Source organism: Neocloeon triangulifer, unplaced genomic scaffold (genome assembly GCF_031216515.1).
Source record: "Neocloeon triangulifer isolate White Clay Creek 2 clone unplaced genomic scaffold, ASM3121651v1 ptg000014l, whole genome shotgun sequence".
Classification (NCBI taxonomy): domain Eukaryota; kingdom Metazoa; phylum Arthropoda; class Insecta; order Ephemeroptera; family Baetidae; genus Neocloeon; species Neocloeon triangulifer.
Genome location: NW_026775556.1, coordinates 16,397,556 through 16,418,915, shown reverse-complemented (window position 1 = coordinate 16,418,915; position 21,360 = coordinate 16,397,556). Strand labels below are relative to the sequence as shown.

Sequence of the window (21,360 nt, the reverse complement as noted above, 5' to 3'; positions counted from 1 at the left end):
ACCCCCACGTGCTTTTATGTGCACAAACGTTTCGTGCAAAAGTTTTCCTCCAATGTAAACAAACATGGCAGCTGAATTCCATCCTCTGGCGATGCGCGCTGAAACACCCTTTTGTCGCGTAAACAGCGCAGTACGCAGTTTGCCAGGCACAGCCCCTCCTGTGGAGCGTCTAATTTTGCGGAAATTCCACAGCGTCTGACTTAAATAGGGTGGTAGCGCCTGTATTTTGCAAAAAATGGAGATGGCCAACGACCAGGTACTTTGCGAAAATGACAAAATGTTTATGTAAATTAAAGATCTCTTGTTTTAAAACGAATCGAGAACTAGCATCAAAAGGGGTTGATTGTTTTGTTTCCTTTATGGGCATATGATAGAGGATGGGGTGTGCCAGGGGGTGCGCGTCGCTGAAATCTAACAGGCGCGGACGCGAGTGGATTTTCCTGAATTTTCCGCAACTTATCCGCGTTGACCGTGTTCATGTGTCATTGATTAAAATTTGGCGATTCCCCATATTATGGTGAACTAAATTTTATTATTGCACGTGACTTTAAATGTTTTTAAATTAATTTAAAATTGCCTTAGATAAGAAATATTTCTAGCAAAAAATGCTTACTCCACCCTTTTTCCGCGTTTTTCACTCTGTTTCTAATATTGTGTCACTTTCAATTTTTAATTCAGAAAAATTAAACTGCAACTTTGTCCCATTTAGATGTTATCAAATGATATTCTCATGCACATCTACTCTTTCTTGCAGGAGAAGCGCGTGAAGCAGCTGAAGCGAAGTCTCGAAGGGTGGCGTGAGATCGTCCTTTTGCTCCATTCGGTGCTCATTTGGGAGCAGCAATGGCATGTGGGCGCCCTTGTGGGGGTGATCACCACCGAATTCTTGTAAGTTCGAAAACGCAATGAGAGTATCAAATTATTTTGTATGTCAATGTTCTTTATAATGTAGTTTTAATAATTTATTTTTTCCATTTCGCAAGGCTTGTGTGGTGGCTGGATCCGACGATTCTGACCCTGTTCTCTGTGTTGGGCTTGACTGCTGTATTGGTGGACTACCTTGTGCCACTGGTCGCCTCTAACTTCTTCCGCTCGGAAAACTGGGACGGTGCCAAGGAGAAGAAGTTTGAGCAGATCTGCAAAATCCTTGCCTCCAGTGAATCAACCGTTTGTAACGTCTGGAGCAGCTTCTACGCCTGGAGGGAGAGCAGACCTAAACTGGTAATAAAAAATCTTAATTTCACATTTTTTTTAAATTTATTTAATTTCATAAAAAAAAATGTAAAAAAAATGTATTAAAATTATTATTACAATTTTTTTAGTATCTGGTAACTGTCATCACGACCCTGCTGGTTACATCGTACTTGGGATCCATCATCAACAATCTCTTCTTAACATACCTTATTGGTAAGCTGCACCTTTTCTTAAACTTCCGTCAGATTTTTATTCTGTTTTGATTCACCAGTGGTCCTGATTTCCGTCATTCCTGGACTGCGCCACCGCGGCCTCATCCAAAAATACTTTGGCCAGGTCATGGGCATGGTGGAGGGAATGCTCAAGAAGGGTGGCGAGGAAAAGAAGTCCAATTAATAGCACAATCTTCGACAAGCGTTTGACGCTGCTTTCAATACTACTGCATGTACCTTTTGACCCCTCGGATGCCTGTTTCACTTCTGTTGATTGGTGTTAGATTTAAGGTCTTTTTAGCTTGTAATTGAAAACTCAAATCTCTCTATCCATGATTAATGTTGATTGTACCAAAATTAGGAGCACCTACGTGTATATAGTTTGATAGTCACTCTTGTTGGACCTTATTCTTTTGTATAGAACTTCATTGCTTGGGTTAAGTATATGCCTAGATTTTTTTTCATCGTGTTCATCAAAACCAGGCTCTTTGTAATTATATCTGAACTAGATGACTCCGAGTCAGTGCCAAAAATTTGTTTCACAAACATATTATAGCAAGCATTCCTTTTAAAAGTGAGAGCTCTCAGAAATTTACATAATTGACAGCAGCTAGTCAATTCTGGTATTAAAGTAGTTCAGGAAAAGCCATCAAGAAAGATCGAATAAAAATCTCTTTGTAAGTTTGGCTGTAAAAAGCGCACAATCCGAGGGATGGACAAGTTTGTGAATAATGTGCTTTCTTGAAATTTGATCTCATGACCAAACTAGGTGGTTAGCTTTTAAGATCAAAGTGCGTGACTTAATGTGTCGGTTTTAATTACTGAAGAATGAGCACCACGTCCTTTATTTAAAAAGTCAAATATGCGCAAAATACGTTTTTTTTCTTGCCACTAGAGCTGTTCTGCCTTGATGATGAATATTAATTACAAGTTAGATTAATACTTATGGCGTCTTTCATTATTTTGTTTTGGCAGCTTTCCTGGTCACTTAATTTGGGATAATCCAAGGGACGTACATATTTTGAGGCTTTCAACTTGCTTGTCTTGGGGCATACCATAAGGTTGGATTTATGGAGGCGATCAAAACCGTCCAGTGAAAATGAACCTAACCACCGATATTGAACAACTTTTGAAATTAAATTTTTGTTGGAATGCGTTGAAATCCTATGGTTTGTTGTCCAATGCTACATAGGGCTTGATTATCAATAATACATAATTTATATCTTAAAAAAATACTATGTATTACTAAGAGTTCAAATTTGTCAGTTATAGTAGCTAATTTAAAATTATGATTCAGTGCAGTCAGAAAGATACTGCTGGTCTCATCAAAGATTTTCCCTGACATCTATTTTTTTTTTCAAAACGCAGTGCGGTTTTTTAAGTGGAAAAAATGCGCCAATAATTGGTTTCCCTTAAATTAAGTCGTGATTTTTCTACAATAGTCTAGAACTACATTTTGTATTTGTAATGTCGATGTGTATATAAATGTGTGAAACCATCTTTTAATATCTCGTGAAAGCAGATCATCATTTAGAGATTAAATTTGTTTGAAGTACTGTCGTTGATCAGTTGTATCACAAGGTGGGAAATAAAGAAATGTCACTTAATCGAAAATGGTTTATGCATTATTTGTACATAATGAGATGTCAAAATAAGAAATTCTAATGTCCGAAGGTTTCAACCACAACAAATCCAACTACTGTCAGTGCGAGATCACTTCACATTCAAAACTCATCTATTTCAATTTATCTGCAGCGATTTCAAAATGACAAGTACTTTATTATACATTTGCATCAACTGTCCATTTATACAAAGAAAACAAATTAATTATTATGCTAAATTTCTTAGCAATGCACAAACTGTTGAAGTGGAAAGTCCGTCTACTTTTGGGCAGTGCTGTAGTTTCCTGGTGTCTGGCTTTGTGTGTACCCTCCGCTGTAATCTTGCTGGTATCCCTGTTGGGATTGAGCAGCATTGTATCCACCATACTGAAAAACAAAATGGTAAAATTTTACTTTACCGTCTAATAATCTTTTAACTTTTAAATGGTATCAGGATGAAGAAAATAAATTTCCTCACCTGCTGCCAGTTGCTGGCATACGACTGCTGCTGTTGTGGTTGGTTGCTGTAATTGGACCAAGTTTGCGGGGTTGACTGGGAATAGGTACCCTGCTGCTGGGTATTAGGGTATGAGGAGTAAGAGCTGTAGCCAGCATATTGATTTTGGCTGTAGTTGCGCTGTTGATGTCCAAAACCAGTGCCAGTATAGCCAGCAGCCTGCTGGCCGTAACCACCGGAGTTGTAATTTGAGCCGGAACCACCACTGGACCATTGATTGCCACCAGCACCACTGTATCTGTCATTCTGAAAATAATTCAAATTTGGTTTAAATTTTTGCAAAGATTGTATTAAAATTTAAAATCACAAAAATATTATAGCAAAACTTGCGTCAATTCAAGATAAATAATGATAAATAATAAATATAATATTGAAACCACCATTTTGTTAATTTGGTTCAACTATTTACAGTGAAAACTAGAGTTAATTTAAAAAGAATATATTACCCTGCGATCTCTGTCTCCACCAGGCCTGTTGTAGCCTCGGTCTTTGTTGAAGTCTTTCTGCGGACGCCTGAAGTCTCCTCCACCTCTGCGGTTGAAGTCAGGCCGCCCACCACCACTATAACCCCTGCTTTCTCTGTTGTCTCGATTTCCTCGCCAAGCTCCACCAGCAGCACCGCGGAAACCGCCACCTCTGTCGGAACCCCTGTAGCTAAAATGAATTTTAAAAATCAAATTACAGTCATGACGTCATCACAAAACTTACCTATCCCTGTTGTCCCTTCGCATGTAACGATTGTCAGTACCTCCCCCTCCGGCATATCTTTGAGTCCTGTAATCCTGGTTTCTGAAGTCCCTGCCACCACCACCATTACCCCCGAAACGATTCTGGCTAGTATGGTATCTGGAATTAGTATTGCCTGAGCTGCCAGAGCTACTCCTGTATCCTCCATAACTCTGTTTCTGATCAAAGCGAGGGACCTTAGCTTCGTCCTTCTTGCGATAGCCGGCAGTGTTTGCTTCCTTCACGTACTCATCGACGATTTTGATTGCTTCAGTTTCAGGTTGTTCCACGAAACGCACTTCATCAAATATCTCACCTTTCACAGGCAGAACAAAATTGGCTGCAACCAAATTTAGGATGCTCAAATCTTTCCTTTGTGATAAGAGTTTTATTACCTTTCATTTCAAACACTGCAGAGTCAGGTACGTCTTTTCCTTCCTCCTTTTCTCTTTTTTCAATGCGGCTTGCAAGCTCCTCTGCAGTTGGAACAACAACAGCTGCAATTCTGACAAACCCTTTGAATGCCTGCATTTTTCGCTGCCTGGCAGTGGCATAGACGTTGGTCTAATGAGAGGAAATCATAAAAAATGAGATGGCCACGGCGAAATGCATATCACATACCTGGTCTAAAATGTAATTACGGCGACGAGAGGCTGCAATTTGAAGCAGCTTGTTGAAGCAATCTGTGCATGAGGAAATGAGCTCTTCCCAGCGCCCATTGTAGTTGCGTCTTCGAGGAAGTCCCATCACCTAATTTTAAACGTTTTTAAGTTTGATTATAAAAACATAAATTTCTACAAACCTTCATTTTGTCAATAAGGTTGTTAGTGCCCAAAACATTATAGTGTTTTTCAGGATGTTCCGCAGCATACTTGTTGGCCCAAAAAGTCTTGCCGCAGCCAGGAATACCGACCATCATGATCGCCTCGCATTCGGACTTGCTTGCAGGGCGCTGGGGACCCAGAATGATTTCTTCCCCAATGGAAAGTGAGCCAATTTGAGTGAACTGGCTGTCTGCAGACGGGAACCAAGGCTCATCAGTTCCAAAGTTGCACGAAAAACTGCAATTCTTTGTCAGGACGTGGGGAAAAAGAGCTTGCCCCTTCAGATCGGCTTTCGGCACTGTGAAAGCAACACCTTGATCCTCACCATCGACTGTGTAGCTCATAATAGCGTTTTCTCCGCTCATATCCTAAAAATCAAAGGATACTTTCTATTCTTGTTTTGTGCAATTCCTTACTTACCAAAAATGCACCAATGACGGAACCTTCCTGAAAGGTTTTTCCATAGTCGGAAAACTTGCAGTTAGTCGAGATTTTGCCAGTGCCACCGTAGCCATAGGTTAATTCTTCTTCGCCCAACTGCATTGATGCAGACTGAGCAGACCAACCAACACGCAGTACATTAGGGTCAGTCTCATTTTGGAGGTGGGATACATCTAGGTACTTGTCAATCATGACTTCGAAAAAAGCTTTTCCTTTTTGAAGACCGTAGCTGGCTCTCGTGCCAGCCCAACAGTAGGCAAAACCTGCTTTGGCCATGGGCTCTGCTTTCAGGAAATCTTCTTTGCTGATGACCAAATTCAAGTCAGAGTCATCTATATAAAAACGCAATTATTATTGTACTGCAAGTATAAAGATTAGAGATACATACACCAACTAAGCAAACATCTTGTTGGGTCAAACTCGGGCTCATCTTCTTGTGGCACTTTGCTACAAAAGGAAAATCATTATTTAAAAGTTAAAATTAATTAAAACAATGCTTACTTGTCCTTCACATTTTCAGGTGAATGTTGGCGTTTCTTTCCACGCTTTTCCTCATTATTCACATCTTCGGTTTTCTAAATTGAAAAATTTTGGAATAAAAATTACAAAAAAGATATTTTATCATATACATCTCCAGGTAGACTTGTTTCAGTGGTTTCCATGGGCTCCTCTTTTGCATTTTTATCGGCAGACTCTAGTCTCTCCGGCTGTGGAACTTCCTCTTTAACTTTTTCTTCCTCGATAGGCTTCGGCTCTTCTTTGACCACTGGAGCAGGTGCTGCTGGAGGTTCCTTCCTTGGCGAAATCTGCTCCTTCTGGGGTGAAGGCTGTTCATTTTGAGGTGAAGGCTGCACCTTCTGAGGTGACGGCTGCACCTTCTGAGGTGACGGCTGTACCTTCTGAGGTGACGGCTGCTCCTTCTGAGGTGACGGCTGCTCCTTCTGAGGTGACGTCTGCTCCTTTTGAGGTGACGGCTGCTCCTTCTGAGGTGACGGCTGCTCCTTCTGAGGAGGAGGCTGCACCATCTGAGGCGACGGCTGCTCCTTCTGAGGCAATGGTTCCTCCTTCTGAGGTGATGGCTGTTCCTTTTGAGGGGAGGGCTGTGGTGCAGACGTTGCAGGAGATGGCAAAGGCTCACTTTTCACCTCTGGCTCTTTGGCTTCTACCTTTAGAGGACTACTTTGTACCGGGACTGGGGCAGGTGGAGGTGTTGGTTCCCTTTCTTCCTCTAGAGCCTCTGGCTCAGCCACCGGAGGTTCTTCAGCAAGCATCGCTTCTTCAACCTCTTCATCCAAATCCTCCTCTTCTGCGGCATTGCCGGAGAGATCTTCTGGACTCTCCTCGGCTGCATTATTCCCTAAAATATTGAATTCATGTTATTCTAAGGCCATACAAAATTACAGAGATCAATATTTGAGTTATTAAATTGAGTCAAATGTACAAGTTTTGACGAAAATTAAGTTTAAACAGGTGCAAGACGAATCAAGTTAATAGGTCAGATGCAGCTGAACACTTGACTCATAACTTCCTCAATTATATGCATTTTTTAAGAGGTGTTGACTCATTAAAAAAATTTGTAGAACTTTCGAGAAGGGATGAAATTCAATACTAACCACCTTGCTGCAGCGCTTCCTTCTCGAGGGCTTCTTTCAACCTCTCGACAAGAACCGGCTTGTTGCCTTTGGTGTCGAGCCCACGCGCTTGCAATTCGGCTTTCAGCTCGACAACCTTGAGTTTGTTTAGATCCACGTCACTCATTTTAAAAGATTTTCTCTCTCAATTTTGATAAAACAACTGGTTTCTCCCCGAAAATTGTGATTTTTGGCAATGTTTCGGGGACCAAGCCGACCAACACCAGTCCGGGTTGCTGCAGGTCACACCTCCCAAACAGTAAATAAAAGATGGCCGTTTTCCTGCTTGTCGTTCGTGCTTCGACGACGCGTTCCAATGTAACTTCTTTCATGGAGCGGCAATTCGTTGCTCAATCTGTGAATTCGGCAGTAGGGAGTGGGACGGAAGTGGAAGATTTGTATTGGATAGCGGATGGGGCAAAAAAGAAGGAGAGAGATATAATTCATCAAAACCTTTTCCGTTATTAGTAAAATATTTTTAAGAGTTTTTTCAACCAATTATAATTAAATTATGAGCTTAAAATATACTTAAAAATTATAATACAAATCCTAATATACATAATTATAATTATTTGGAACAAATGTTTATTCTCCTTTCTATAAACCTGTCCTTCCACTCCCGAGCGGCAGTGTTGTGCAAAATTTCTGCGCTTGAAAATCGGAGTGGGGAGTGTCTGACCTCCTAGCTAAATTCACGGGGAGGGGAGGGGCTTGATAAAAAAAATGTGTGATTGTTTTCGAAATGAAAATCAGATAGATTTTGCAATTTGTACGTCCCTAGGCAGTGAAGATTTATTGTCAAAGCTCAAAGCAACAAGAGATAGGGAAGGGTGAAATTATACACCTAATTAAACAGCCATGATAGGAATTTTTGAAATTATTTTCGGATCATGCCAAATATTAATGGTTCGTAAATTGCTCTTCGAAATTCAAAAAGTAAATGCTTCACAAATGCTTCACATATTTACTGACAGCCGCTTTTGTTTAGAAATAACTCTCGCAACTCACACACGCTTGAATGTTTAAAGGATTTACAAAGCAACTAACACTGGATTATAAATTATAAGAATTTATGTCATTGGTTTTCAGCTTCTTTAATTTGAAGGGTTTGTTTCAATAATTTATTTTAATCTTCAAAAAATAAAATATTTAAATAATTTTCAGATTTGACATGATCAGGAGCAAATATGCAGCTACAACTTTGCTTTGTCTGCTGCTTTTAGTCATCATAACCAACATTTATTTTATTTATGTTATTGTCGATGACAAAACGTCAAAATCTTCGGCGAGTCAAAGCTCCACCGTTCGTACCGCTGTAAGAAATAATGTCTTGATTGCTAGAAAAAAATGATAGATAAGAATATTTATGTATTTTTCAACAGGGGAATGCGAATGCCTTTGAAAGGCAAAATGATCCTAAGAAGGAGCCAATCAAAATGGCAAGAAAACTCTACAATCACCAGAACGCATCGACGATGGCTGCTAGAAAAATTTTGCTACACACCAGGCAGTTGCCATCACAATACCTAGAGCTCAACGACCAGCACCGTGACATTTTGCACAGAATATTCTACGATCTCACGCCATCATCGGAATTAAAACCTCCAGATGTTCGACAGTTAACTGAGCAGGTAAAACAAATTTTAAGTTTTGTTAAGATTAAATTTGACTCGTAACTAAATTTATTTTAATAAAGTTCTAAGGGCATGTTTTCATTTCCAGTGGGTCACCAATGAAGAAATTGTCCCTGAGTCTGAACCTCTCCTTGGGTCAGTTCTGAAAGCAATTTGCTCTTCCAAAATAATTAAAGCTCAAAGTGCCAAACGTTTCGGAACACAGCTCAAAATTTTTCTCACATTAGAAGGGAACTTGACAGCTATTTTCAAGCCCCAGTGGTGAGAATTATCATCAAGCATGCTACTTAAATCAAAACTTTATTGTGGTGCAATTAATTATTAATTAATAAGGTACACGAGAGACCATATCATTGAAGGATCAGTTTATGCAGGCAAAGACCGCCACAATGCCGAAATTGCTGCATTCCATCTGGGATTGATTTTGGGTTTCCGTAAAATACCGCTTGCTGTCGGAAGGAAAATTAGTCTGCACAAAGAAGTGATGCCTGTTGCTGCGCTTGAACTTCTAGAAACGTTTCATCAAGAGGGTAAATTTTAAAAAAAGCAACGGATGCAAGTTATTATACTATATTTTTAGGAAATAATACTTGTTTCTATGGGGTGTGCTATTATTGTGGCCCTCATGATCCAATATGTGCCAAACGAGACGTTTTGGAAGGTGCTCTAGTGCTATGGCTACCAAACAGAATAAAACTCAGAAAAATTAGACACCCGTGGCAACGTACTTATAAGGACGGAAAACTTGCCAGGTAAATTTGTAAATAATAAAAAAATTAGTAAATATACAATTTTTTTTTTTGTCTAGATGGGAGGCTGATGAAAAATACTGTGATCATGTCAAGTCACAAGATTTACGAAAAATTGGAGGACTGACTACCTTGCTCGATTTGATAGACGCATCGATTTTTGACTTTTTGATTGATAACGGAGACAGACATCACTTTGAAATCACTGACAATAAAGTCTCTCCTATGGTAGTTCTGCTTGACAATGGAAAAAGGTGAATAATTTGAAACAAATTAATTATATATTTTTTGGAACTCATTGATGAATTTTTAGCTTCGGAAATCCAACGAAAGACCACATAGACATCCTAGCACCTCTTTATCAATGCTGCATGTGAGATAAATTTTAATTAGTGTATATGTAACTTGAATTTCTAATTTTATTTTAATAATTTTAGATTGAGGCGCAGCACCTACGAAAGACTTTTGTTATACACCGGAGGCACTCTTTCCATTGCGTTGGAAAAATCTCTCCATTGGAGCCACATAGCTCCAGTGCTCAGCGAGGGACATTTTCGAGCTCTCGACAGAAGACTAAAAATTGTTTTGGGTGCCATTTCTTTATGCTTAAAAGAACGCGATGAAAATCGCTTGCCTCCTGTTTTGCTATAAAATTATTTTGCAAAATAATAATCAGTCAAGTTAAACATTTAATATACAATAATTATACTGCAATGAAATACAACGAATAAAAATTCGAAATATTAAATAAAATAAAAATGAATTTCTTATTTGTCAAAAAAACTTTTGATTTTTTTTAATCTTTAGAAAGTTAACTACCAAGAAGAAATAATTATTCGTAAAATAAAATATACGTGAACATTAATGCCCTTGAATTGGGATTAAAAACACTTCTCCATGCAAGTGGAGGCAGAGGATGGAGTCGAAAGAGATGCTCCCTCTCTAAAATTCGCCCCTTCTATCGCTGCAGCCTGGCCGCGTTGTAGGTGCTGCCGAGGTTCCCCTCTTCTTCTGCGGCACGCGGCGGCACCCCTCCCTCCGAAACGAGTGAGGAGCGAGCGTTGTGTGGTGATATGGGGTCGGCTGGCTAGCTGACTGGAAGAGAGCTTGCTTTTCTCAGACACAAGTGCTCTTTGTTTGTGGGTCGAGAGAAGTTGGGCGTCCAGTGGCACTTTTCCACCACCGTTCCAGACACGGCCGGTCCCGTTTTTCGGTTCGAGTGCAGACCGTGAACCGGGCAACTGTCTCTTCAGCTCGGTTGTTCGCGTGCTATGGACATTTCGCCGACTCGAATGATGCATCCAGTTGGCTCGCAAGTAGGCATGATTCCTCAACCGTACGGAATACAACCTGTCGACCCCAACCAAGGCCCGACCACCCCTGAGCAGGATGTGGCCCGCAAGCAGGACATCGGAGAGATCCTGCAGCAGATCATGAACATCACTGACCAGTCGCTCGACGAAGCCCAGGCCAGGTATTATTAAAAATTAAAAATTTTTATTTGCTCGAATAAAAATTGCGAAATTAATTCAAGCTGAATTTCGCAACGATCATTTTCTAAAAACTTTATAATTTACCTTGTTTTGTATTTATTATTGAAAATTTATTATGATTGAAAAATATTTAAAAATTATTTCTATCTGTAAAAAAAATCCCATAAAATTAAAGGGGAATGTAAGAAAAATAATAAATAATGCCAATTAGAACCTAAAGCTACAAAAATTTATTTCAGTACACAATTTTTCCAATCTATAAAATTTGTAAATTAAAAATAAATATTTTTCAATTTTCATTACAGAAAGCACACGCTGAATTGTCATCGCATGAAACCTGCCCTCTTCAGTGTCCTTTGCGAAATCAAGGAAAAAACTGGTAAGTCGCTTAATTGTTTAATTTCGAACGAATTTATTTTTAACGTTTTAAGATAAAAGTCTTATTCCTGAAAAAAATATTGATTCCCAACTAAAAAAATTAAAACTCTCTGAGAATTGACAAATTTAACCCTGTAAAGATAGAAAAATATTTAGATCAATATGTTTACATGCTTCAGTTAGGCATTAGAATTCAAAATGGGTTTCAAATGATTTCATTTTTGCTCCACTGACCTTCAGTTCCAAAAGTAACAAGGGATGAAACCTCTTTTGAGATAATAAATTTGCATTTTATTGGTAATAATCGGTGCGCGTTCCCCAAGGAATTCTGTCAGCACAAAAAAAGTCACATGCATGTGTTATTAATAAAGTGGCTGCCAAGTAGAGTTATTTCAAAGTTGTGATTCACAACTTTTAAATTTTATGGCCGGCAAAGAAAGAGCAGGCAGGGAGTCTGTCTTGCGTGGAGCATCATCTGCGGGTGCCTTTCTTCTTTCGCGTGTGCCCTCCGAGTTCCTTCTTCGGTTTTACGACCCTGCCTGCCCTGCTCTGAAATGATAAAAATAATGCAACAAGTTTCAGGTCGAGTTTCGGCCAATTTTTGCGCCATCGACGGAAGCGTGCGTTTTACGGCTTTCTTATGGCGTTTCAAATTGCGATTTTTAAAGGGCGGACGGAACTGAATTTTGCATGGGGTCCTAAAGCCACAAGTTGGCTCCTGAAGGACGCCTAAAACGTTTCACGAGTATGTATTCTGGCAGTAAAAAATCTAAAAGGGAATAAAAACAATCTCCCTAAAAATATTGCATTACCCTTGGGTTTAATATGGCTAAAAGTTTCTGGCCAAACGTGTTTTGTTTTAACGAGAAGATCAAAATAATTATTACAGTAATAAATAATTTTTACATTAATAGGTAAAAAATAAAAAAAGATTTAAAATGTAATTTTCACTAAAACCAAAATTTTGGAATTTTAATCAATTTGGCTTCCAATATTTGCAAACTACTCTTTTTAATTGTGAAAAAATTAAAATATAGAGTTTATCCTTTACAGTGGTAGAAATGATTGGATTGATTTTTATTTTTGTGTGTGAGCGCCAGAGGTATGAAATATGCAAGAGGAGCGGTGGGAGAGGCGCCCGCCCGCCCGCCTAACTGGGCAAATAATCTTGAGCGGTTCTGTACAGACAGACCGGCTCTGATGGCATGTGGGAGGCAAAAAGCAGCATCTCGGCTCCAGGGCGTGTGGGGAGAAAAAGAGAGGGCACACGCACGCACTAAAGAAAGAAATAATCCCGATCCTGCCGGCTGCTGCTGGCGACGCCGATGATGCTTAACTTTACTGTCGTATAATTTGTACAAAACGCGAATAAAACGGTGATAAAACGAACGAGAGCATATAAATGCGGGGTTGATTTCCATCAAGTGCGAATTCAGGGACGATTTTTCCACACTCGACTTGGCAAACTCTCAAATTCAAAGTTTGATCCCCACTAAAAAATCTGTGCTTTTGTTTTTAATTTCAAGAATTTTGATAGTTCAATATTAATAATTTTTCTCCTTGATTTTTTTTTAATCAAGAAAAATTATTGATAATAAGTCAATCATCAGAAAACTCAACGTCCGTTTTAACAACAATGAAATATTGTTGTTTTATTATTTTCAAAATCTATAACCGCGAGTTTTATTTAATTTGTTGGATTGAAGGTCCAATATATTTTTTTTTAAATTAGTCAATAAATAGAATCATAAATTTCACTACAAGAGCGTCATACAAAATAAGTGAGCATTTAAAAGGCAACCCTCTCGCACCCCTTTTCCAGTTTCAATCGGTTATAATTTTAACATGTCAAAACGCCCCTCGCCGCGTAACGGGGCATCTGAGGAGAAAGGGTTCTAATTAGAAAATGAAGACCGACTGACTTTTTGTCCGTCTGCACACACGGCTGCGGCAGGAGGGTGTTTGTTGCAGGGCTGCTGCGCTCACTCGGGGAAAGTCTGCACGATTTATGACGAGCGCAAAGCCCGGCACGTAGGATAATCTGTAAAGGGAGGAACGGCTCTCTGGAGAGTGTCCGCCGCACCGAACAACAGCAAAAAATAAAATAACGCCGACGCCGCTGCTCACCGAGCAAAAACCGGCCCAAACACCTTTGTTGGTGTGCCAGACAATTCGCGACAAAATTTTTCCAGCATCCTACAGGAATTCTTCTTTGGGATCATCGTTTCCGACCCTTGTTCCAGTACCTTGGAGCGGAACTGGGAATTTAAAAAAATCTTATTTGAACTCTGATTGAAATATTCATTGCACCAAAAATCTGGAATTACAAATTTGAAATATATTAATAAAAAAAAAACTAAGTTCTATAAACTTAAATAATATGCAATAATTTGCTTGGTAAATTGTTGCTGTAAAATTTAGATTAAATGCTGTAAAATTATGCCTAATTTGATTAAAATGCTAACAAAAAATGATGAAATGATGTTGTTTTCAAAAATTGCAGAACTGCACGTTGATGATATTAAATTAAAATTGATAGCTATTAATGTGATTGACATTTTAATGACCTGCAAAAAATACCGCTATAAAGTGCAGCGCTTTCCATTTTTATACATAAATGGATTTTTTTTCTTGAAACTTGAAACCTTTAAGAAGGCAATGGAAAATGAAAGCAAAATAAATATTTGTCTTCTCTGATGAGTTGCGAACAAACTTGGTGCAACTTATTGACTTGACACACTCTGCTGTAATCAACCCTTGCAGCACTTAGCAATTCCAAAGATAATCATTTTGCCCCTGGAAATGGTCTCATCTTAACTTTCAATGATCCCTTCCGAGAGCGTCCGTCTCGCAAGAGGTAATCCACCCCAGCTCCTGCGGCATATTTAACCCCGCCAAGATCCCCGGAGGCCAATATCAAATGAACTAAATCGCCATTTATTCGCGGCGCTGAATTTTTACACCTCGTTTTCACAAACTTAGGCCAAATTAATCGCCCGCTTTCGATTCCGTCCATTTGTTGCACCTCCCTGGAGCGAAAGGCGCTCGAGCAGCAAATCAAACGACTCGAAATTCCAACTACCGAAGGAAATTTTTGAAATTATATTATTTTAGTTAGTTGTAATGATGGGGGGCTTAAACATCCAAAGTGCTCACTTGCCGCCCGATGAATGACTCTCTTGCGCGCAGCTCACGCTTTTCTATTGATTACACACCACACTAGCGAGAACGGTCCTCCCTTTGCAACCCCCAAAGAGCGTACAGCACCGACAATAATTATTATTTATCCCTGCTGCACACACATTGATATACACGCACTCAAACACGCGTTAAATTTTATCTGCGACGAAATCGAGCAGTAAAATTTGAAAATCGTCCATTGCGGGGGCGCAGAGTGTTTAATGATCAGCTTTATTATGCTGCCACGAAAAGACAAACGTCGTTTGAAAAGTACTCGGAATTAAAATTACGCACTGCGCAAGCCGCTCGCTCGGACGTTTCAAGGCGACGCAATCTTTGCCACTGAACATCAAACGGTATCGGTTTCTGTGCCAATCAGTCGCCAAGTAAGACTGAAACGCAAACAAAATAAAGTAAACCTATTATTATTTATTTGTTCTGAGCTTAAGTAATAGAAACAATACAAAGAATCCCATGAATTTGTAAAGTTTCTTTTTTTAAATTATTGTTTTGTAAAAAACACAAACTCGTCTTGCTTTATATGTATTTTTTTTCTTCAAATTATTTCATTTTGGCTCCCGAAGTCGTTCAATGCGCTAGGGTATCAGTAATAAACCCTAACTTCATTAATTATTCATCAGCAGGACTCGTTTTCTTGCTTTATCAGGTAAAATTTTATGTCTCAAACCTCCCCTGTGTTAAATGCTAAAACGGGCTGAATTATAAATTCCTTTTTTGACAGGATTGTAAATTTTTTGTTATCATTATGAAATTATTCAAAAGCTAACTAAATTCTGAAATAAATTGTTTAAATATTTCTAAATTCGAAAATAATTCTGAAGTTTTGAAGGTTTGATAAAAATTAACAACTTAGAGCATATAAAAAATTAAAAAATACTAAATTATTGGCAGAAACGTCATATTTACAACCCGATTGAAAGTAAAATATTTTTCTTTCGGTTGCGCGTGTTGTTTGCAGAGTGAGCAAAGCAAAGAGGAGTCTGTAGTTGTGGCAGACAAGGATAGAATGCGAGAGAAAGAGAGAACATAGTATTGATCTACTTCACGGGGTGGAAAGAGGCGCGCGCAAAAGGCACCCTCGATGTGCATGCATGATCTCGCGATGCTTTCGACCGCGAAAAGTGGCCGAAAAAGCAGCGTACGGGGCAAAAACGGACAAATTCCTCTCGCGCGTTTGCGGGTGCGAAAAAGTTCATTGAAAATAAAACTGCGACGAGCCGGCTCGATTCTCTTTCTCTCTCGCACACACGTTTTATATCTGTTTTTACTACTGGAGCTTTGCGTGGATCAAATGGGCAATACACTTGATAGTCTTAAAAAAAGGAAGAGCATAATAAATTGGGGAGGAGTTTGAGTACGTTTTTATCTGGTAGTAAAAGTAAGTAAGCACCCATACCAACTATAAAAATGCTGCCGCTGACCCTCTGTTGCTCGCCACTCTCTCTCCTCCTGCCACTGCGGCGAAATTAAATAAAAATCGCGCTGCTTTTCACCCAACTAAATTCACCCGTATCATCATCATAAGGTCGAAGCTTCGCCTCGAGATTTGTGGCCGTGCATAAAATGTCGTTGGTCGCGTGCGTCTCACACCGACTGACCATTCGGCCCTTTCTCATCATTATAAAACTTGTTGGAAATGATGGTCCTTTTGCAGCTGCACTCTATTACGGCTCTATTACATCGTTGTTTTATTACGCTGCGGCTTTATAACTTTTGGATTCGTAAAGAAAAATAGGCAGACGTGCAGGACGAGAGTATTAGTTCTGGGTCGCGGTCATTTACGGTCCGCCATGAATGATTGGAAAATGCAATTCCGAATGAAACGACCACACCTGACTCGCACCAAATAAGATTTCTCTTGCAATCTTTTTTCTTTAGGTATTTCAAAGATTTATAAAGTAATTTAAATTTCAGTTCTAATTTTAATTTGCTGGTGAGTTGGATTTTTTTTATATTTGTCTTTGCACCAAGGCTTCAAATATTTAACAAAATGATTAAATACACGTATTTCATTATAGGTCATTGTCGATTATTTTCTGCTGCCTATATTGAGCATAATTGTGTGCTTTATTGTTTTTTGTGTTCTTAAAGCTTTTTTTAATTGAATATCATTTTGAGAGGATTTTATTTTACTAGAAAAATTAAACTAATTTAAAATCCATCCATCTTGATTTTTGCAGAGAATTTTCAGTATTAAATGGTGCTTTTTTTTACAGAGTTCAAAAATTTCAAGCCTGAATCGTCCGAGATAAAAATATTTAAATTGCAATGTCTTCCTTATTAATTAGCAAATTTTTCAAAAGATAAATAAATTTTTGAAAACGAAATCTATGTTTTGGAGCTGGCGAAACCACGTTTGAACTTCTTCCTCGACGTTCTGCATTGCTGCGCGCTCCTCCCCTAGGTGACACACGTGGCGGCAAAAGATATTTTTAAAAGGCGTCATTCGTACACAAAGTCACGTAGACAATGCCAAAGAGACGGAAATGCAGGAATTCTGCCTGGCCGAGGGAAAAGTGTCAGAACACGCCCTGGGCGGCCGCACCTCGGCAGAGCGTCTCGAATGAAGCCTGAAAGGCGATGCGGGTAGTGATGCATAATTCAACTTGCATTAGAGCCATTTCATGGCGCATGATGTTCAAGGGGTGGCCGCCCGCCGCCTCCCCAAGGGTTGCCCCCGCTAGCCGGAACGCTCCCATTTTGCCGGCGCGCGTAATGACATTGATGGTTTGTCTCTTTAAATTAAAGAACGGTGCGACGACGTTTCACTCCTCGTGTAATTTATACTTTTACTGCTCGCTTGACGACTGTCACCGAATAATGAACCTCCAACAAGCGCGCCCCTCGCTCAAACTTTGCACAGAGAAACTAGCAAGGCGGTGCGATTGCACTTGAAATATTCATGCACCGACCGGTGGAATATTATTTTGAGCAAAACTGGATGTTAATAATTAAATTTTCAATGTTTACTTGGCAGAACATCCTTACACCCTTGCCACAAACCCACAAACTTGCCTCCTTTTAGACTTTTGGTTCTGGAAAACTTTGAGATGATGTTGCTGTTGTAGATCAGTGGATAGCAAAAAAATTACAAACTAGAAATAATTTTTATTTCAAGATTAATGGCCTGAAAATTTTTTTTATTTTTTTATTTTTTTTAACGTTTTATTAATAAATTAAATATTTTTCAGTTCTGAGCCTCCGCAACACCCAGGAGGAGGAGCCCCCAGATCCGCAACTGATGCGCCTTGACAACATGCTGATTGCCGAAGGGGTTGCTGGCCCTGAGAAAGGTGGCGGCGCAGGAGCAGCAGCCGCGGCTTCGACTGCGGCCTCCGGAGGTCCTGGTCAACCGGACAACGCCATCGAGCATTCTGACTACCGCGCCAAGCTCGCCCAGATCAGACAGATCTACCACCAAGAGCTGGAGAAATATGAGCAGGTGAATAAAATAAAAAAAATTTAATTAGGAGTCAGAAAAATGTTTTTGGCCTATATAAATAATAATAATAAAAACTTAAGTTTAACAAATAAAAATAAATCAACATAATTGTCAATTTCACTTGGAAACACAAAAATTGTATAATTTGTTTATTTATTTATTTTTAATTTCAGGCGTGCAACGAGTTCACCACCCACGTGATGAACCTGTTGAGGGAACAGAGCCGCACCCGCCCAATCACTCCAAAGGAGATCGAGCGCATGGTCCAGATCATCCACAAGAAGTTCTCCTCGATCCAGATGCAGCTCAAGCAGTCCACCTGCGAGGCAGTCATGATTCTCCGTTCGCGCTTCCTCGACGCCAGGTTCGTCCTTTTTAATTATTCCTTGCTGTAATCACTTAAACGAGCCATGAATTTCTCAGTAACAATTTCAGGAATGTGCAAAATTGCGCATTTGAATGGGAAATGTGTTGCGTTTTAGTGCCGCTGGGAAGCTGCGCTAATCATTTAAAGTGTTGAATAATTCAATTTACAACCCATAAAATCGGGATCAAACAGGCGGAGAGGAGCTGCTCACTATGTTTGCGCGTGCGAGAGAGTGACAGAAAGACTTATCCCTTATATGGCAGAGTGTCATACTGTTCTGGTTTTACTTTTACTACCGTCGTTTTCATAATTGTCTTTTGCTCCTTGGGCTCTCTCTCCGTTTCTCCTCTCTATCCTCTCCGCACTCAACTACCTATAAAACGCCTGTTTTATCTGCCCATAACATTTCCTACAGCGGTTGCAGCTCTCTTACTGCTCTACAGCATTACGCTTTTACAGCCGCCATAAAAAGAGCTGCTCACTTCAACATTTTCAGCGCCACCGTCCTCTTCCTTTTATTCCCTTCTTTTCCGTGCGCGCATATGTTTGTTAATTTTTTATTAAAATCCAGCTTGACCGCATCAAAAATTGACTTGTTCGCAGGCGGAAGAGGCGCAACTTCAGCAAGCAGGCCTCGGAAATCCTCAACGAGTACTTCTACTCGCACCTCTCCAACCCCTACCCCAGCGAGGAGGCCAAAGAGGAATTGGCCAGGAAGTGCGGCATCACCGTCTCTCAGGTAAATCCGCAACTCAAAATTTAAACTGAAAAATTAATTTCCAAAATTTCCTTCAGGTGTCCAACTGGTTCGGAAACAAGCGCATCCGATACAAGAAGAACATCGGCAAGGCTCAAGAGGAGGCCAACTTGTATGCTGCGAAGAAGGCAGCAGGTAGGGGACCGTCCAGGGGTAGCAAAGGTGCGACATTTTTTTGAACAAAAATATCCTTGTTTTCTTTGTTTTTCTTGGTGATTGTCTATCATATTTCTTTTGTCTTTCCTCCTCTTCCCGAAGGAATCGACTGTTCCGAACACGCAGTGGCTGTCTTTTGTTTTCCTGTGTGAATGTCGGGCGACACTCTATTTTGAATGGACTTTTCTTAACCGCACCTAACCCCTAGACTAATTTTCTGTTGGAAAAATGATTTTAACAAAAATCTCATTCCTCAACCCTCAACTACTGTCGGTCGCTTTCAAGACGTCTCTCATTTGCAGCCGGCGCCTCGCCTTACAGCATGGGCCCCGCGAGCCAGGGCACGCCTACGCCCATGATGTCTCCAGCACCACCTTCCGGCCCCCAAGATTCAATGGGGTACAACATGGGCATGAACGGCAGCGACTACAGCTCACCGTCAATGCCTCCCTCCCAGGTAAGACACAAATGTAAAGGTGTGTCTGTTGCATTTTGACAACGGACACTTCCAACAGAAATGATAATAATTATGCTATTGGAAACTCAAAATTTAAGTTAGTCAGGGAAAAATTAAAAAATCAGAAAACTAAGTCAATCAATACCTTAACTTAATTCTATTTCAAAGAGATTCTCTGCGAAATGGATTTTTGAAGTTGGTATTTTAAAATTTGTTCTGATTCTTTCAGGGTCCCTATTCTGATAGTGGCATGGGCTACGATGTGCATCAGGTGAGCACATTTTATAGAGACTTGTGCAAAATTAGTTTTCTTTTCTTTCGTGAATGTCATTTGCAATAGTTTTTATTTTGTATTTTAGAAATTGTGTTGAATTGGAATTATATTTTTGAATCCTTGAAATGTTTCAGAGTGGCGGGTTAAAAATGTCACCTCGGTCGCCGGTTTCTAGGGGTGCAGGGGGGTCTGAGTGGAATCCACCTCGGGAGCAAATTCCCGACTTTCCTCCTGTGGTACCGCCGGGTGGAGACGACGATGACGTCGACAGCCGGGATGAAGATGACGACGACGACGATGATGACGATATGCACGGACCGAGTGCGGCCTCCATGCAGAAACGGCCCAAATTGTAAAAGAGGGTGAGCGCCACCCTCCTCACCCTCAAATTCTACACTTCTTCTTTTATTATTTCATTTACGAGAGACTTATTATGCAGTCTCTTGCTTTATTTTTTAAGATATACTTTTATGGGGCTTTCTTTATTATGGTATCGCGTGTGAAGGTGCTATTATTGCTTTTTAACATTCAGTTCTTTAGAAATATCATTTTACTGGATTTCCCTATTGTTTTCGTTACAAGGTGGGTAGGATTATGAAAAAGAATAAAACTCGCCCGAGAGATCCAATTTATTCTGCATGAGACACACACACACACACACAAAATATAACTGTAAGCGACTAGACAAAACAAGATTATATCTATATTGTCGTTTTCAAACAGTGACTGGATTTGTACGAAAGAGACAAGATTAGAAAACCACTCATACTCAAATGTATACTAAACATCAACAACGAAATCTGTTTGAAAATTGAAAATGCAAAACTCACACTTTCTCGAATTCTTGAAAAATGCAAAAAAATCAAGAAGTAATCATCTGCAGTGTCTAAAACCTCGGTATACGTAGCAACATGAATCGTGTTGTCTTTTAGAAATAAGCATTTTCGGAATGATTGTTATAAGGATTACTAAAATACTATAGAATACGAAAACAAAGAAACAACCCACGCGTCTGCTCACCATCCACGGTGGACACACAAAAGAATAAATAGGGCGGTGGGCAGACTCAATTGTAATGAGAGGATTGATTATACAATGTACACGAGTAACATTTTGGTGCGGCATCGGCACCAAAATTAAAACAATGTATACGATTTTTGACAACAAGTAAGTACTTTTATCAAATTATAACAGAGCAAAGTACTCTTTGATTCAGAGTTTCTTGCGCCTGCATCCGTTCTGTTGATTGTTCATCCATTATGTAAGTTCGTTACATTTTCTTGCACTCAATGCAAACTTGCAAAGG

The 21,360-nt window shown here is 39.7% G+C and overlaps 4 protein-coding genes across 9 annotated transcripts; 3 read left to right on the top strand and 1 right to left on the bottom strand.

Moving 5' to 3' along the window:
* Positions 1 to 93: 93 nt before the first annotated feature.
* Positions 94 to 3,020, top strand: LOC132201890 (ADP-ribosylation factor-like protein 6-interacting protein 1). Of its 2 annotated transcripts, none has more exons than XM_059628431.1 (5): positions 94 to 256; positions 755 to 888; positions 984 to 1,221; positions 1,323 to 1,407; positions 1,466 to 3,020. In XM_059628431.1, exons 1-5 carry the CDS (start codon positions 236 to 238, stop codon positions 1,588 to 1,590), a joined length of 603 nt encoding a protein of 200 aa, XP_059484414.1. In that variant the 5' UTR covers positions 94 to 235; the 3' UTR covers positions 1,591 to 3,020. The 2 variants fall into 2 exon arrangements, with proteins under 2 accessions (XP_059484414.1, XP_059484415.1); XM_059628432.1 differs by lacking the exon at positions 94 to 256 and adding an exon at positions 399 to 517.
* Positions 3,010 to 7,416, bottom strand: LOC132201887 (heterogeneous nuclear ribonucleoprotein U-like protein 1). The gene is made up of 12 exons (XM_059628428.1): positions 7,129 to 7,416; positions 6,145 to 6,872; positions 6,017 to 6,090; positions 5,904 to 5,962; positions 5,495 to 5,847; positions 5,053 to 5,442; positions 4,872 to 5,000; positions 4,646 to 4,814; positions 4,233 to 4,590; positions 3,971 to 4,178; positions 3,486 to 3,770; positions 3,010 to 3,394 (listed from the first exon to the last, which is right to left on the bottom strand). The coding sequence occupies exons 1-12, from the start codon at positions 7,271 to 7,273 to the stop codon at positions 3,287 to 3,289; spliced, it is 3,006 nt and encodes a 1,001-aa protein (XP_059484411.1). The 5' UTR covers positions 7,274 to 7,416; the 3' UTR covers positions 3,010 to 3,286.
* Positions 7,417 to 7,862: 446 nt separating this feature from the next.
* LOC132199958 (glycosaminoglycan xylosylkinase) lies at positions 7,863 to 10,280 on the top strand. Of its 3 annotated transcripts, none has more exons than XM_059625085.1 (10): positions 7,863 to 8,052; positions 8,135 to 8,252; positions 8,311 to 8,461; positions 8,529 to 8,777; positions 8,869 to 9,041; positions 9,114 to 9,310; positions 9,361 to 9,532; positions 9,589 to 9,783; positions 9,843 to 9,902; positions 9,967 to 10,280. In XM_059625085.1, exons 3-10 carry the CDS (start codon positions 8,318 to 8,320, stop codon positions 10,178 to 10,180), a joined length of 1,404 nt encoding a protein of 467 aa, XP_059481068.1. In that variant the 5' UTR covers positions 7,863 to 8,052; positions 8,135 to 8,252; positions 8,311 to 8,317; the 3' UTR covers positions 10,181 to 10,280. The 3 variants fall into 3 exon arrangements, with proteins under 3 accessions (XP_059481068.1, XP_059481067.1, XP_059481069.1); XM_059625084.1 differs by having other exon boundaries at positions 7,863 to 8,082; XM_059625086.1 differs by lacking the exon at positions 8,135 to 8,252.
* Positions 10,281 to 10,559: 279 nt separating this feature from the next.
* On the top strand, positions 10,560 to 21,360 carry LOC132200640 (homeobox protein extradenticle). Of its 3 annotated transcripts, none has more exons than XM_059626273.1 (9): positions 10,560 to 11,003; positions 11,328 to 11,401; positions 17,793 to 18,043; positions 18,217 to 18,407; positions 19,014 to 19,149; positions 19,206 to 19,302; positions 19,626 to 19,780; positions 20,010 to 20,051; positions 20,189 to 21,360. In XM_059626273.1, exons 1-9 carry the CDS (start codon positions 10,801 to 10,803, stop codon positions 20,408 to 20,410), a joined length of 1,371 nt encoding a protein of 456 aa, XP_059482256.1. In that variant the 5' UTR covers positions 10,560 to 10,800; the 3' UTR covers positions 20,411 to 21,360. The 3 variants fall into 3 exon arrangements, with proteins under 3 accessions (XP_059482256.1, XP_059482257.1, XP_059482255.1); XM_059626272.1 differs by having other exon boundaries at positions 10,561 to 11,003; positions 19,206 to 19,329; XM_059626274.1 differs by lacking the exon at positions 20,010 to 20,051 and having other exon boundaries at positions 19,206 to 19,329.